Source organism: Ochotona curzoniae, unplaced genomic scaffold (assembly GCF_017591425.1).
Source record: "Ochotona curzoniae isolate NIBS_2020 unplaced genomic scaffold, NIBS_Ocur_1.0 contig_3520, whole genome shotgun sequence".
In the NCBI taxonomy this organism is placed as follows: domain Eukaryota; kingdom Metazoa; phylum Chordata; class Mammalia; order Lagomorpha; family Ochotonidae; genus Ochotona; species Ochotona curzoniae.
The window spans coordinates 12,992,614-13,008,524 of NW_024465894.1; the positions used below are offsets into that span (position 1 = coordinate 12,992,614).

General features: G+C 51.0%; 1 protein-coding gene across 1 annotated transcript; it reads right to left on the bottom strand.

Annotated features, from left to right (window-relative positions):
• Positions 1-439: 439 nt before the first annotated feature.
• AAR2 (AAR2 splicing factor) lies at positions 440-14,695 on the bottom strand. The gene is made up of 4 exons (XM_040981539.1): positions 14,676-14,695; positions 11,961-12,770; positions 8,591-8,820; positions 440-1,076 (listed from the first exon to the last, which is right to left on the bottom strand). Exons 2-4 carry the CDS (start codon positions 12,715-12,717, stop codon positions 909-911), a joined length of 1,155 nt encoding a protein of 384 aa, XP_040837473.1. The 5' UTR covers positions 12,718-12,770; positions 14,676-14,695; the 3' UTR covers positions 440-908.
• Between the last annotated feature and the right edge of the window lie 1,216 nt (positions 14,696-15,911).

Below are 15,911 nucleotides of genomic sequence, written 5' to 3' on the forward strand. Positions count from 1 at the left end.
TGCTTTTAGAAAAACCTCTCCAAGGAAACAAGGATAACCAGCAATCTCGAGAAGGGGTTCTCATTCAGAACCTGCCATGGGCCCCAGGGGAGGCCACACTGCCCAAGTGCCTGCCCAGAAGTGGCGTAGGCATGGCCACGGGCTTCTCAGAAGATCAGAGAACTGCAGCAGGGCCTACAAGGTCGGCTCAGGGTGGAACCCTCCTGTCTGTTGTCTGGTCTTGGGGCCAACAGCAGCAGTCACGGAGGCTTTGGGACACTGGAGAGGGCTACCCAGCTCTACTTTGGGTCTGTGGCCTAAGAGTGAGCCAGGCAGGAGGTGATGGTCCTAGGCAGGGGCCACACGAAGCTGGGGAGATGACACACTGGGACCTGTGGACAGGAGAAAGGGATTTGCAGGAAGAGCGAGCGAGCGAGCTGGCCACCAAAAGTCAGACACAACCCGTCTACCTGACCTTCCCCATCTACCCGTCCCTATCGAGGACTCCAGAGTCCCGAGCCACATTTTCTATCATGTGCTCCCCTCAACAGGGAGCAGGTGGACTCCAGCTCATCTCCTCATGTGATGTCAAAAAAATCCACCAGGTGACATCTTGGAGCCCCAGGCAGCCTGAAGTTCGCTCTGGAACAGGTGGCTGGTTCTCAGCCGTCTCAGGAGCAAGGCTGTGGCCAGGCAGGTCTCTCTCAGCAACCCGCATAAGAGTCCGTCGGAAGGTCACCCAGGTTAGCACCACAGCCAAGTCACCAGGGAGCCCACAAATGCTCCCTGGGTCTGGGGACAGATGCCTTGGCAAGGAAGGAACTTATTTATTGTGCCGGAGGGAATTCCAGCCCATCTGCAGGGCCCAGCAGGAGCACCGAACAGAGGTTCCTGGGTGCAGGGCATGCCTAGGAGCAAGCACCCCAGGATTAGCCAATGTAGGCGCCCTCTGGGAGCTCCACTACCACCGGGGCGCAGTCCTCGGGCTCTGCTGTGAAGTCCCATCGGAACTTCTTGGTCAGGTGGGCCTGGAACTTCTCCGCCTTCTTTCTCAGGATGGCATCCACGGCAGTGCTGCAGGCCGAGGAAAAGAAAACCTAAGAGAGTAGGGGACAGAGAACAAGTCATTCTGGGAAAACAGGGGCCAAGAATGCTCTGGAAATGTCCTTGTGACACTCAGTCCCTGGGGATGGTGGATGAGCTGCAGCGGGCACAAGCCTAGGATCCCTGCTGTGCTTTCCCCAGAAGCCAAGAAAGTCCAGACCCAGCTGAGGAGCAAATGGCCATCCTAGGCACAGCAGTCCATGGAAAAGGCCCAGGAGTGCCAGCATCCATAGGAGTGCACAGTAGAAAGCACTGGGGGTGAGGCAGCATAGGGCCCCAGATCCTGCGAAGTCCCAGCTCGGGACTTCCACCACAGATATGGGGAAAACAGCTGTTCTCCACCACCCGAGCTTGCATTGTGAGAACATTTGAACCCTGTTCCAGGCTGTCCCAGCTCAATCTCCTTTCTCAGAATCTTGGAAATCTCATCCTCTCTTCTCACTCTCTGCCTGTTTTCAGAACAGGTTCAGAACATCCGAGTGGGAACTCATGGTACAGAGAAGATACCAGAATTTCTGCCTCTCATAAGGAGAGGGAGGCTGAAAAGACTTAAGTAACTAGGCCACAATGATCCAGCAAGGAACAAGGGCTTTTCCCAGATGCAGGAGTACGGCAGCTGCTCGGGCCACACTGCCTTGTGCCACTGCTTGCCCTCGAAGCCCCAGGAAAGTTATCTGGGCTCTAGGATCCCAGCCTCAGAGCAGGCACAGCATCCGACCACTGCCTCTCCGACCTGTTAGCAGGAGGGAGGTCCTGCTGCTGGCCTTGGTTGGCAACCATTCTGTGGGCTAGTGCCGACAGCAGCACAGGCAGAAGTGACAGGACTGGGGATGAGGGAAAGAGCCTGGTGATATTAACTTGTAGATCTAGGAGAAGCAAGCACAGCCACAACAAATGTCCGATCAATAACTAATTAGAGGGCCTGGGATCTCAGGGGTGAGAGGGCCATGGGGAAGGCAGGCAGCAGTTGTGAGTGGACACACAGATAATGGCCCTTGCCTGGAAGGCAGGCTGGACACAAGGAAGATTCCTTCCAATGCAATTATCTCTATAGCCAGCACCCTTGGGGTGACCACAGAGGTGGTAGGGAACCTGCGGGGCTTGGAGCAAAAGCCCCTCCCTACTCTGCACACACAGTAACCTGCACTGGGTTCTATGCAGCCACGTGGAACAGCTGCCCAAACATTCCCTGGACCTTAGGCCAACCACACATTTTGCTCTTTCTTCTCTTTTTTCTTTTTCTTAAGATTTATTTATCTGGTGGCCTGAGCAATGGTTCAACTGGCCAGTTCTCCACCTGCAAGTGCCAGCATTCCACATGGCCACTGGTTCGTGTCCTAGATGCTCCACTTCCCTTTCAGCTCCTTGCAAGTGGTCTGGGAACGCAGAGGAGGATGGCCCAAAGCCTTGGGACCTTGTACCCATCTGGGAGACCCACAGGAAGATCCTGCTTCAGACCGATTCAGTTCCAGCTATTGCAGCTATTTGGGGAGTAAACCAGCAGTTCTTTGTCTCTACTCTGTAAATCTGCCTTTTAGAAGAAAAAGTAGTTATTCATTTGTAAGTCAGAATTACAGAGAGGAAAACAGCCAGAGAGAAAGAGATCATCTATTCACTGGTTCACTCCCCAGATAGCCACAATGACCAGCACTGGCCCAGGCCCAAGCCAGCTTAATCTGAGTCTCCCATATGGGTGAGGGGCCCAAGTGCTTGGGTCATCATCTTCCACTGCCCTTCTCAGGTATTTGCTGGGAGCTAGATCAGAAGTGGAGCAACACTGCCTGGGATAGACACCCAAGAGATGCCAAAGAAGCAAGTGTTGGCTTTACCTACTATGCCACACTTCTAGTCCCTTCCCTCTGCCTTTAACACAATTCCAGGTACTGCTTTCTTCCTCTCACCTGGCTAGTTTTCCGCAATGACCCTGGTCAACTCAGACATCACCTCTTCTAGACTGAGGATGGGCTGGGCATGCCTGTATCTAGCAACCAGGGGTCCTGCCTCCTGGCTCCAATCAGTGAGGTGAACAGGCCCTTCACTGTTTGCTGTCCTCCAAGAGGTACAGGTACAGTGTGGGTCTGATGAACAGAACAAAGATGACAATGGGTTCAATGAGTACCCACTTCCAGCCTCTTTGCACAGTACTGATACCAAACGATGCTCTAAGACCTGACTCCAGGGAGGGAGTCAGCTGAGTCCTCAGGCCCATGCGTGCTACCTGTTTCACCCGTGACCCGCCTCTTACAGATTCCCTCAGCTGGCCACTTGGCCAGCATCTGTCACCCTGCACTTGTAGCACAGTGCTCTGTACCCCTTAGGAGGAGGGACTGAGTCATTACAATTCATTATAGAGCCCTGAGCCTGGTGAGGAACTGGGGTCCCTGGGCTGCTCAGTGAGCATGGTGAATGAGACACAGCAAGCACCCTGCACCTGGCAATGGCCTGGGGCAGGGCTGGAAGGAACGCACTGACACTCACCCCACCCTCCCCACCTCTCAACACTGCCAGGAAGTGAAATCAACTAGGCAAGTATGACAGAAGCCTTCAGCCTAAAAAATAAAGCTTCTAACTTGGAAAGAGCTTGGTCCTTTTTAAGCAACTCGTCTACTTACACTTTACTACAAGACTGAGAGGTAGGAGGATAGAAGACGACTGTCCCCATGGCCAGGGAGATGCCTGGTGTGCCACATCACTCGGGGGTGGTTGTCGAGTAGGAGCACGCCCAGGCAGGGCCTTCAGTCCACATCTTCCCCTGCTAAGACTCTCGTGTCTTGGGGTCTATGGGCCCTGTGACCTCTTGGAGACCAGAACCTCTTTCCTTAAAGATCATCTTTCTCGGGAGTATCCTGAACATGCAGTTAAATCCTCTCATTCACAGAAAAGAGATATATGCCCACACAGCCACCACATGATGAATGTTTAACATTTTCTTTTGGCATTCAGTTCTGAGCTTGAAGACCCCATCCGGCTGCTGCCCAGCAGTCAAGCTCTCCCTTCACTTCTGCCCCTGACACCCACTGATCTGCTTTTGACCCCCTGCTTTCACCAATTTGGTATTTTTAAGATTCCACAATTCAGAAAAGGAGATATTTAAATCATTAGCTTTTAAGCAACAACTTATTCTTTGCTGATTAACCTTATGACCTTTTCAGAAAACTTAGCGATCCATTTACTTCACCTAAAGTGAAATCCAGTAAACACCGTTTAATGTGACTGAGAAATGAATCATCTTTATATCTGCAGATTACCTGTATTCAGACTACTTCTGAACCTTTAAAAAACACTACAGAGGGGCCGGCGTAGTGGTGTAGCAAGCTAATACTTCACCTGCAGCAGTGGCATCTCATTTGGGTGCTAGTTTGTATCCCAGCTATTCTTCCAATCCAGCTTCGTGATTATGGTCTGGGAAAGCAGCAAAGAATGTCCAACACCTCAGTCCTTGACCTACGCGGGAGACCTGGAAGAAGCTCCTAGATCCTGAACAGCCCTGTTCCAGCCGTTCAGTCATTTGGGGAATGAACCAATGAATGGAAGATCTCTTTCTCTGTCTCTCCCCCTTTAACTTTCTTCTGCTTTTTCTTTCTTCTTCTTCTTCTTTTTTTTTTAAGATTTATTTATTTTATTGCAAAGTCAGATATACAGAGAGGAGAGACAAAAAGCAAGATCTTCTGTCTGCTGATTCACGCCCCAAGTGACCACAACAGCCAAAGCTGAGCTGATCCAAAGCCAGGAGACAGGAGCTTCCTCCAAGTCTCCCACGTGAGTAGGGGTCGCAAAGTTTTGGGCCATCTTTGACTTCTTCCCCAGGCCACAAGCAGGCTGCTGGATGAGAAGTGGGGCCTCTGGGATATGAATTGGTATCTATATGGGATCCCAGCGTGTGCAAGGCAAGGACTTTAGCCACTAACCTACCTCACTGGCTCACTGGGCCCTGTAACTTTCAAGTAAATAAATCTTAAAAAAAAAAACCCTTAAACAGGATAACATTTGATGAATAAATGTATTTCTCTAAATAAGCACCCTTCTTGTTTTTCTTCAAACATATATACACACAGTTATATTAATTGTTAAACCTGTGTTTTAAGATTTTCAGTCAGGTTATCTTGAGAAATTTAAAACATAGAGGTAGCTATTTGAGTTGTTATCCATTTTTTTTTCTTTTTTTAGCTAGACCAGAAATGAAGCTTCTAACTTTTTCTATTTCCAAATGATTATTCAATTTACAGTGAAACTACCCATAGGCAGACCGTTTTCTGCAGAAATCTGCAGCAGAAAGAAAATGCTGCTAAAAACAGGACCACTGCTTCCCAGTGACCACCAGGAAGCTGACAAACAGTAGGAATCCCACTCTGAGCCAGTGTAAAGACTCGGGCAGGGGCTGACGTTGCAGTACAGCCAGCAGGTTAAGCTACCTCTGGCAATTCCTGCATCCTCTAGCAGAGTGCTGGTTGGGTTTCAGTCTTGGCTGCTCTACTCTTCTCTCTCTTCAAAGATTTAGCCATCGAGTTATCATGCTGGGCTCTCTATTTTCAATACAATTCCCTGCTAATATGTCTAGAAAAACAGCAAATGATGATGGCCCAGTACGTAGGCCTCTGCCACCCATGTATGAGCCCCAGAGTTGCAGATTCCTGGCTTCAATCTGGCCCAGTCTCAGATGAGGTAGTTATTTGGGGAGTGAATCAACAGATGGATTATCTCTGTCTCTATTGCACTGCCTTTCATAATAAACAAAACCCTAAACAAGCAAGCAAACAAAAAGGGTTTGGAGATGCTTCCCACAGGGGCTCTAAAAATGTACAGAGGTCCACTACAGGCTCTAGAGTCCAAAACTTCACCTTGCCACCACTAGCTATGTCGACCTTGGACAAAACCGATGCCCGCTCAGAGCTTGTTTCCTGTTCAGTTGTAGCATTCTGGTGGAAACTAAATGGGAGAAGACACAGCAAGAGGCCGAGATCAGCCGGTGTGAGGACAGGACACCACAGTCAGAGTCAGAGTCAATGTTTCCCCTCCAGAGTTACAGATGGGCAAGAGATGATGCTGCACAGCGTCCATGGCCTACTGTGGCTCAACAGATGTCAGAGAGAAAAACAGGGCCCGGTGTGGGGGCCTAGTGGTTAAAGGTCCTCATCTTGAACACACCGGGATCCCATATCGGCACCAGTTTTAATCCCAGCAGCTCCACTTCCAATCCAGCTCCTTCATTGAGGCCTGGGAAAGCAGTGGAGGACGGCTCAAAGCCTTGGGACCCTGCACCCACATGGGAGACCTGGAGGAAGTTCTTGGATCCTGGCTTTGGATCAGCACAGCACCGGCCGTTGCGGTCACTTGGGGAGTGAATCATCAGAAGAAAGATCTTCCTCTCTGTCTCTCCTCCTCTCTGTATATCTGCCTTTCCAATAAAAATAAATAAATCTTTAATAAGAGAGAGAGAAACAGGTTGCATGACTGGATACACAAAACTGCAAGCAGCAATACCATGCAGAACTCACTTTAACATACCATTACATTCAGATTGTCCTTTCATTGCTTTAAAATGAATTTGAATGACTTAAGTTACTTTCAACAAAAATACTATTCTTGTAAAGCAATCTTTATTTAAGCTAAATCCAAGGGATTTTTAAAAGCAACGCCACCTAGTTAAGCAATGCCATCTCACACAGCAAGATGAAAACAAAGTAATGGCTGAGGCCTTCACATGGCTGATTTTACCTATGCTAATGTGGCTGCTCTGAAGAGGTTGCACATACACACTGAAGCTCCTCTCTACAGGTAGTAGACATTTAAGCTCCTAAGTGAGAAAGCCCGATCCACTTACTTGACCTCCTGGGGAGAGAGTGGTTGCTGATTGAGAAAGGGTGTTATGCATGAATTCATTCAGTCACAAACATCCTGCAGCGGGGCTGGAATTGTGGCACAGTGGATGAAAGTGCCATCCATAACATTCAAAGGGGCACTAGTTATTCTGCTTCCAATCCAAAGAATGACATGGTAAGAAGGCCAAAACAGAATTTTCTCAACTGTCAGCTCTGCACCACCCACCTGGACACCTTGCAATCCAGCTGGGGCCTTTCTGTTTTGGAAATCATTTCTGGCAACAGCGCCCTGGCAGCCAGAGAGATGGGGTTATGCTGACGGCAGCAGGACAGCCGGCAACCCTGAGCCCTCCTGTGTGTGCACATGACAGTGTCCACTCATGTCACGAGGGGAGTGTGTCATTCCTCTGGGTACAGCCATCACTAGAGACAGAGGACAGCTGACACCTGCTCCTGTAGCTCCACACCCACAACCAACAGCCAGGCAGAGGAGGAGACTGCACAGAGAAGGGATCTGATCTCTGTGTTCTCTCGGGGCACTAATAGGACAGCTTCAGCTCCAGTGAAATGGAATGCAGAAAGTGCAAGGCATCAGCCTGCCCGACACACAAGCAGGGTCTGCATCAGGCCTCCACCTGCCACAGCCAGCAGCTAGCGGCCTACGGCAAGGGGAGACTCTCCCAATGGCCTGGGCCCAGGCCCCAGGCCCCTGACGGCATCTTCCCCGGAGTCCAGCAGGACTCCTTTCCAGGACCCATGCCTTATCTACTGACATGGAGCACAGGCCAGAAAGGAAACCAAGGCCTGGGAATGGGTATACACCCTGATTTCCACTTGGCAGCTGTGTGAAATTAAGGACATGAATTCATTTGTAAAACAGGAGCAATTCCTCCTGCCCTCTGGGGTTCCAGAGGTTAGACAAGGGAATCCAGATGACAGATAAATATGGTACTTGCTGCCCCAAAGGAAATAATGAATGTCTGCTCCTCTCTGACCCTGGGCGGAACTGGGAGGTTAAAAGTGAATGGTCACCTCATTCGAGCAAGGGCTCTCACACATAATGGAACTCACAGCTGGCCCCACTGGTCTCCTCTATACCCAAGAAAGTTACAGGACCCATGTGACAGAAGTTGTCTCAAGTACATAAAGGAAACCGATCTGATTGCAAAGGGAAGAAATAGCACAGGATGAAGCCTGTACGCTGTCTGAAGCTTCTTCCCTAATTACCACTCATAATGAAAATTTAATTGCCAAGTTAAAAGCAAATTCTGCTTTTTCTGTTCAGAGAATCTCCGCAGAAACTGGCACATTTTGTTTGATGAGGAAATCAAAGTTACTCTAATGCTTAAATGAGATCTAAGGAGCTGCAGATGTTTCACTGGGAATAGCAAGCTACGAAACTGTCCTCCTGGACTGCAGCAGCTCACCGCCATGAGTGTGGAAAGTTGCTCTGAGCCGGGGAGCCACAAAAGCAGGGAGGATTCACATCGCAAGAGCATCCCAATGCTGGGCCCTCTGGGGGAGGAGGGGGAAGGCACATAAAATATCTCTGGCCTTGAGGAACTTAGAACAAGCTGGAGAGGGAAACATCACCAGAAAAGCTGTGGGTCACAGGAGCCAAGCGGAAGATGGGAGCCACCCTGCAGGTGGTCGTGGCACCCTCACCTTCACTCTTGCCTGCTGCTCACCTGTAAAGTGCTGGTGAGGAAGTTGTCCTGGGAGACAATGTCCACGAAGAAGTCGGCAGGGATCTCGCCAAGCTGGTGGTACAGGATAGAGATGAGGCTGGTGTACAGGGTGTGGTGCTTCAGCATGGCGGCCTCAGACCGGCACAGCAGGTTCAGCAGCCGCTTCCAGTGCTCGAAGGCCTCGTACACACTCCCCAGCAGGAAGCACACAAAGGCAAATTGCAGTTCACCTGCAAGGGCAGAGGAAGAACGATCCTGAGGGACTGACCTGCCCAGGGCCTTCACGAGGCCAAGGCCTTGGGACCTTGGCAATGGAGGCTGTCTTCCCCTTGTCACCTCAGCAGAGCCTGGGATGGGTTTTGGCATCCAGTCTGAACTGCTATAAATTCAAGACGTGGAAGACCACCCTGCTGCTGTGCATTTCTGTGAAACCAGACTACCGAGCAGAGGTGCTCCTTGCTTCACTGGCATCTTAAAACCTCACCATGTGTGCCTATCGCTGCTACGTCACGTGGGTCCCAAACCAAGCTGCTCTGGGATTCCCTGAGAAGTGGGCTGAGTAGGGCCAAGGGGGCTGCATGTTGCAGCTGAGGTGCTGGTGTGCTGCCCAGGTGACTATGCCCCGAGGCTGGGGAAACACTGCCTTCCACTGGCCACCCCTCAGCCCAACTCCACAGAGTGATCCAGTAAGGTGCTCCTGTGTAGCTGAGGCCCAGGCCTACACATCTGCATCGGGTGGTGGGACCCATCCTGAGGGCTTACTCCAGAGTCAGCCTGCCTGGTCCTTCCTGCTTCCTGAATGTCAGGGCTCCATCACTTGCGACTTGCTCTGAGAGGCAGTATGGTGGCAGGGCACACAGGCTCTGGAGCCAAACTGCCGGAATTCTGGCCTTAGCTACACCTGGGGCAGTTGAGTGGCCTCAGGCATCACTTAAACCTATGCCTGCCTCGGTTCCTTTAGCTTTAGTGCAGAGCACACACACAAAGCACTGAGAGTTAACACCTGGCACATTCAGCACTGGAAAACGATTCACTCTCCCCGTTTCTACAAAACACCTGGCTCTAGCATGGAGCCCTCAAGAACCCAGGGTCCCTGGCTGCCACAGGTACACTGGGCATCAGAGGCGCTCCTGGCAGCCTCCAGGTAGCTCATGCCTTATGGAGGAGGACACACGAGTGGGCCAGAGGAGCACAGGATAAGCACTTCCAGCAAGGGCCTCTTCCAACATACAGTGTCCTGGTGCTGTCACCCAAAAATCACCAGGTCCCTGCTCCGAAGCCTAAGCAACCCAGTGGGATTTGTGTCTACCTGCTCTAGATATTATGGATCGCTAACCAATACTTTCAAAATATAAAAATCAAATTTTCTTTGCAAAATAATGATTTATTTCTTCAGTTGACTTTTCCTGATCAAGTTATAAAATTTAGTATTAGTCTATCCTCTGCATTTAGGGCACTTAATTGAATCCCCCATCTTTAGTCTCATTTAAAATTATGACATCCGAAATAATTTCAAAGAGGTATATAAATCTATCCTTGATCCTTTCAACACACCTTTCCACAAGATATTTCGAAGAACTGAAATTTCTATGAAGTAGAAAATGAGATTTCTATTCAATTACAAACCAGAATTTAAAATGTTATTTACTAGATTAAAATACTATGGAATGCAATAATCTGCACCCATTAAAATATCCCATATATCAGTTGAGTCAAAGATATGCCAAATCCTTTATTCAAAATTCCTCACCAATCCTTCAGGAGGATAAATAATGTAGCTGAACAATTTGTTTTTTGTTTTTTGTTGCTGTTGTTTAAGCGTTTATTTATTTTTATTGTAAAGGCAGATACAGAGAGGAGGAGAGACAAAGAGGAAGATCTTCCATCTGATGATTCACTCCCCAAGTGACCGCAACAGCTGGTGCTGCGCCGATCCAAAGCCAGGAGCCCAAATCCTCTTCCAGGTCTCCCACACAGGTGCAGGGTCCCAAAGTTTTGGGCCATTCTCAACTGATTTCCCAGGCTACAAGCAGGGAGCTGGATTGGAAGTGGAGCTGCCGGGACTAGAATTGGTGGCCATATGGAATCCCGACGTGTTCAGGATGAGGACTTTAGCCACTAGGCTAATGCGCCAGGCCCTAGCTGAACAATTTGTAAAAAATATAAAAATATATCTAAACAACTATTAAACATGTGATAAATGTCTGTTATTATTAGCATTGAAAACAAGTGGGGCTGGTGCCATGGCATAACAAGCTAATCCTATGCCTGTGGCGCTGGCATAGCAGTGCAAGATGGTCCAAGTGCTTGAACCCCTATCCCTATAGTGGCATGGGAGACTTAGAAGAAGTTCCTGGCTCCTGGCTTTGGGATCAGCTCAGCTTCATCTCTTGTGACCATCTGGAAGGTGAACCAATAAATGGAAGGTTTCTTTTTTCTATATATCCCTTGTTTCTCTATAACTCAGCCTTTCAAACAATAAACAAATCTTCTCAACCATCTGACCGAAAGCATCTCTGCCGAACTGCCACCCCTGGGTGCTGCTGAAGATCGGGACAGGGCCTACACACCCGAACCCAATTCCCAGGACCTCAACCTCATGCACATCAGCACCACAAGGGGTAACAGACAACAGTCCTGACACAGAGAGTGAGGAATTCAGAACGCCAAGCAGCACCGGCCGCTGATATCAAGGCAGACTACTGAGCATTTAAATCCTGTTTCTGTAAACAGCCACATGCATACCTAAAAACTATGGGCTTTTTAGCAGACCAAAAGGAAATACACAAAGGAAATACACAAAAAAATAAACAGAAATACACAGGTGAAAAAGAAACATAAACATGTCAAAATATAAAAACAGCTACACCTTTGTGCTTGGATTTGAAGTGGTTGCTCTTGTTTTTCTGAACAGATGTTTGTGATGAAGAGGGAAAGCAGCAACAAAAACCCTAAAATCCGCGTCCTGGTGCCAGCAAACAGAGTGACAGGGAAATGAGGAGGCAGGTAGCAGCGAGGCAGAACAAAGGCCAGGCCTGGGAGCCCAGAAACCAAGCTGCCAGGCCTGGCTGACCATGTACTTGGCCAAAGCCTTTCTCTTATAGGGCCAGTCAGCATCACAGGGCTGAACCACCCGCAGCAGGCCCACCTATGGTGCTTTTCAGGGGCAGACAAAGTGAACCAGCTGCAGTCCTGGTCCCCATCTGGAATCAAAATATCCAGGGCGGGCACCAAGACACCTCTGTGTCAGGGGTATGCTATGGTAGTCGGCCTCCTGCCCTGCCTCCAACACCAAGAGGCTGATCAACCCGCCGCCCCTCCATCCTGAAATGCCCCTCTTACCACCCCTGCCCACCCGCCGCCTTCTCACCGAGCACGTCCTGGGGGCTGCTGGGGAAGTGCCGGCTGAGCACAGTCTCCAGGGCGTAGCTCAGATCCATGCTATGCCTGGTGATTTCTGCTGGTGTGGCGCCCTTTGGGAACATCTGCGTGGGTAGCTCAGAGAAGCGGATCTCCGTGCCAGCTCTGGGCTTCATTTCGGGCAGCCGGGCCAGGCCCTCCTGGTAGCTTCTGCACTCTGTGCCACAACGGGGCAGGTTCTGCCGGGCCCGGTCCTCGGTGTGCTTCATGGCGAGCACCGGCAGCACATCTGAGAAGGCGCAGATCTGCCTGCTCTCAGGCTGCAGCTTCTCCACAGTGGCCTCACTGATGAAGTTGGTGAGGGAGATCCACTTCTTCAGAGTGGCATAGGGGTAAGGGCCCAGGAACGGGTCTAGCTCCTGCAGACTGGCCCTCATGGCCTCCACCTCGGCCTCTGGGGCTGGGGACAGGTCCACCTCTTCCCGGAGGGTATTCCAGCGCAGCACAGTAAGCTCCCGTGGCTGCAGGCTGAGGAAGAAGCCCATCCGGGGGCCCGCCTCCCGTGGATTGGCCTTGTCCACAGAGCTGTAGTGCAGGAAGTGGACGCCTGGCGGGATCATCTTCACGCCCCGGAACTTGGGCCCCACTTCCCAGGAGTTGTAATCGATGCCAAACTCTGTCCCCTTGGGCATATTCAGGATAACCACTGTGGCCCCTTCAAAGAAGAGGCTCTTGGCTAACTCAGGATCCATCTGCATGGCGGCCATGGGGCTGAGGGAGGTGAGCAAAAGAATGCCTTTTTTTGTGTCTTCCAGAAGTGCTGAAAAAGAAAGAAATCAGAGCTGACCAGACGTGCATGAGGGACACTGCACATGCCAGGTACTGACATGCCTGACACAATCACCTCCCTTGACCCCCGCAACAATCTGTTTTACAGATAAGGGAAGCGAGGACACCAGAGGAAAGCACTTTGTATTTAACAAACAGGCACACAAAGGTGAAAGCTAGAAACATACTAGTTGAAGAAAAGTTCTATGTGTAAGAGCATATAAGGAGCCCCTGCCCGGCAGGCCAGCCTCTTCCCACTGTCCACTCTGAGACCCAGCCAGCTCTGTCCAACCACAGCGGATGAGGGCAGAAGCTGAGATAATCCATTCTCAATAACACCAGAACCTGCCTAAACGCTAATCCTGCCTCACATTGACCACCAGAGCGTCCCAGTGATCACAGACACGCTAAGTTCCCATCAGCATCCAACATTCACAAAGGGCTTGGGGCACGGAGAATGGTGCCACCGCCAGTCCCAAACTTCAAGGAGTGGAACAACTTCCCAAAGGGCTCAGAATCAGGTGTCATGCCTCCAGAACAGACCCAGGAGGTGTGCCTGACCTGGGGCCAGCACAGGGAGGAGGTGCTACAACACTCCCTCTCAGGCCCAGAGCAATGTCTCAGTGACTAAATCTTTGCCCTATATCTCCTGGGACCCCATATGGGTGTCAGTTCGCATCCTGGACATTCCACTTTCCATCCAGCAACCTGGGAAAGCAGTCGAAGATGGCTCAAAGCCTTGGGACCCTGCACCCATCTGGAAGAATAAGAAGCTCCAGGCTCCTGGCTTGGGATAGACTCAGCTCCAGCTACTCCAGCCACTTGTGGAATGAACCAGCAATGGAAGTTCTTTCTCTCTGCCTTTCCAATGAAAACAAATAAATCTTAAACAAACAAAAAGAATTTCAAACATATCAGAATGTATCATGAGTAGTAAGGATAACCGTAGTTTCCCAAAGCTTCGTGTCCGGTGCATACATTTACCTGGTGGTGACATAAAATGTATTTGTTACTGCTGGTTAAAGTCAAAAAGCAGCCACGGTTCTAAACTGGTTTGTATTTTTTTATTATCACCTTCCTTCCTTACCTATCACACCAAACTTGGGAAGTACTTAATAAGTATTTGGCGCATACACAGCAACTCCATGCAGTACAAATGCTGGACTAGCCACTGCTTCTGTGCGCCTCTGGTTGACCACGGCCTCTCAACCCAGCTCCACCAGAAGCCACATGTGGCGGGCACACAGCGGGCACACAGCAGGGGCTGGGAGAGGGAACTCTGCGACCTTCCAATCTGCCCCATACCCGCCCAGTGTGTGGCTCCCGCTGGGGGCGGGGCGCAGTCGCCCCTATCCATTCCTCTCTGCCACCTCCCCAACCAAGCTACCAGCGCCCCTCACGCCAGGGTGCCCTCCAGCCCACACTCCACCTCACCGCCACAGGTACCTCTTAGTCCTCCCCACCCACACGAAGCTTTACGGAGGCCCAAGCCTGATCCGTGACCCGCAAAGCCGGCCCCCGCCCCCAGCACGTTCCCGCGCCGACCCAAGCATGGGAAAGACGCGTCCCAGCCCTTCCGCTTCCACGCTGGCCTGGTGGAGAAGCCGCCCCCCGACTCACGAGGCCGGAGTCACGTCTGCAGCCCAGCGTCTGTGAGACACACTCCTTCAGAGGCAGGGCTCATGGACGCCCTCGACCGGAGGGCCGAGGAGAACTGGGGCGGGGACAGCCTGGGCCGCCGGCCCCGCGGACCCCATGGAGCCACGGGGAGGCCTCCCGAGGAACCCTGGCCCGCTCGCGGCGGGGTGAGCCCGGGTCCGGGCACTTCGCGGTGCCAAGTGGACTGGCCACAGGCACACAACGCCAATACGGGAAGAAGAAGACGTAAGACACTCACCAGCCGCGACTTGAGGTACCGCGGAAGCGTGCCGGAAGTCCTCCCGTTTGGGTGCCGGTCGGGAGCACCGGAAAAAGACTTCCCCCTGCAACCTTCGGTCGCAGAAAGAACGGCCAGGGCCTATAGGTTCCGAACGTCTTTTGCGTCTGGTAGTGTCTCGTTTTAGCTCTTGTTTATGGATCACAGCTTTCATTACGCTGTATGTGAACCTAGTGCTTTGCTTTTGTTATCACGGTTGTAGGATTTAGGCAAAAAGGGTGTTGGGGAGAATTTATCTTGAAGCACAGATGGGGTTACAAGGGCGACCAGACCAGGCACAAGGAGCAGTTCCGGCTGCAAGAAACCAATTTGGGGGGGGGGGGGGGGGGGGGGGGGGGTGCGAAGGGGCGCGGCGCGATGGTTAGCTAGCTAAATCCTCGCCTCGCATGCGCAGGGATCCCATATGGTTGCCGGTTCGTGTCCCAGCTACACCACTTCCCATCCAGCTCCCTACTTGTGGCCTAGAAAAACAGTGAAGGACGGGCCCAAAGCCTTGGGACCTTGAACCTGCGTGGGACATCCAGAAGAAACTTCTCATCCCTGGCTTTGGCTCGGTTCAGCTCTCGCAGTATCAGGCATTTGTAAAGTGAAGCAGAGGACGAAAGATCTTTCTCTCTGTATCTCCTCTCTGTAAACCTGTCCCATGTCCCAAAGCAAGGTCCAGATTCCTGGCATCCAGTTCAGTTTCCTGGGAGCAGCAGGTCCAGTACTGGAGTCTGGAGTACTAGATGGGAAACCTTGATGGAGTTCCTGGCTCCTGTCTTTGGCCTGACCCAATCCGGGTTCCTGTGGTTCTATTTCTGTGGTTGTATGTCTTTCTCTATTAAAAAAAAAAAAAATCAGGGATGGACTTTTGGGTAAAATATCACTTAGACACATATGAAAATGGCTGCTGCTCATGTGTAGGAGCAAGAAGGCCCATCTCCCTTTGGCTACATCTTGGGTCCTCATATTCTGGCAAACTACTTTGTAAGAAGGCTGTTTCTATAGGGAACAACACTAGTCTACTTTCTCCTTTACTTGTAAGCTGTTTCTGCTGGAGGCTGATTCCTGGGTAACTCCCTGAGCAGAAGGACCCCTAATCTCAAGTAATCCTAGCTGCCAAGTAACCGCAGTTAAATCCTCAGCAAATGTCCCAATCAGTTGGTCCCTGTGCAAGTCACAGTGTCGGGAGCTGGCCTGCCACCACACTCAGCC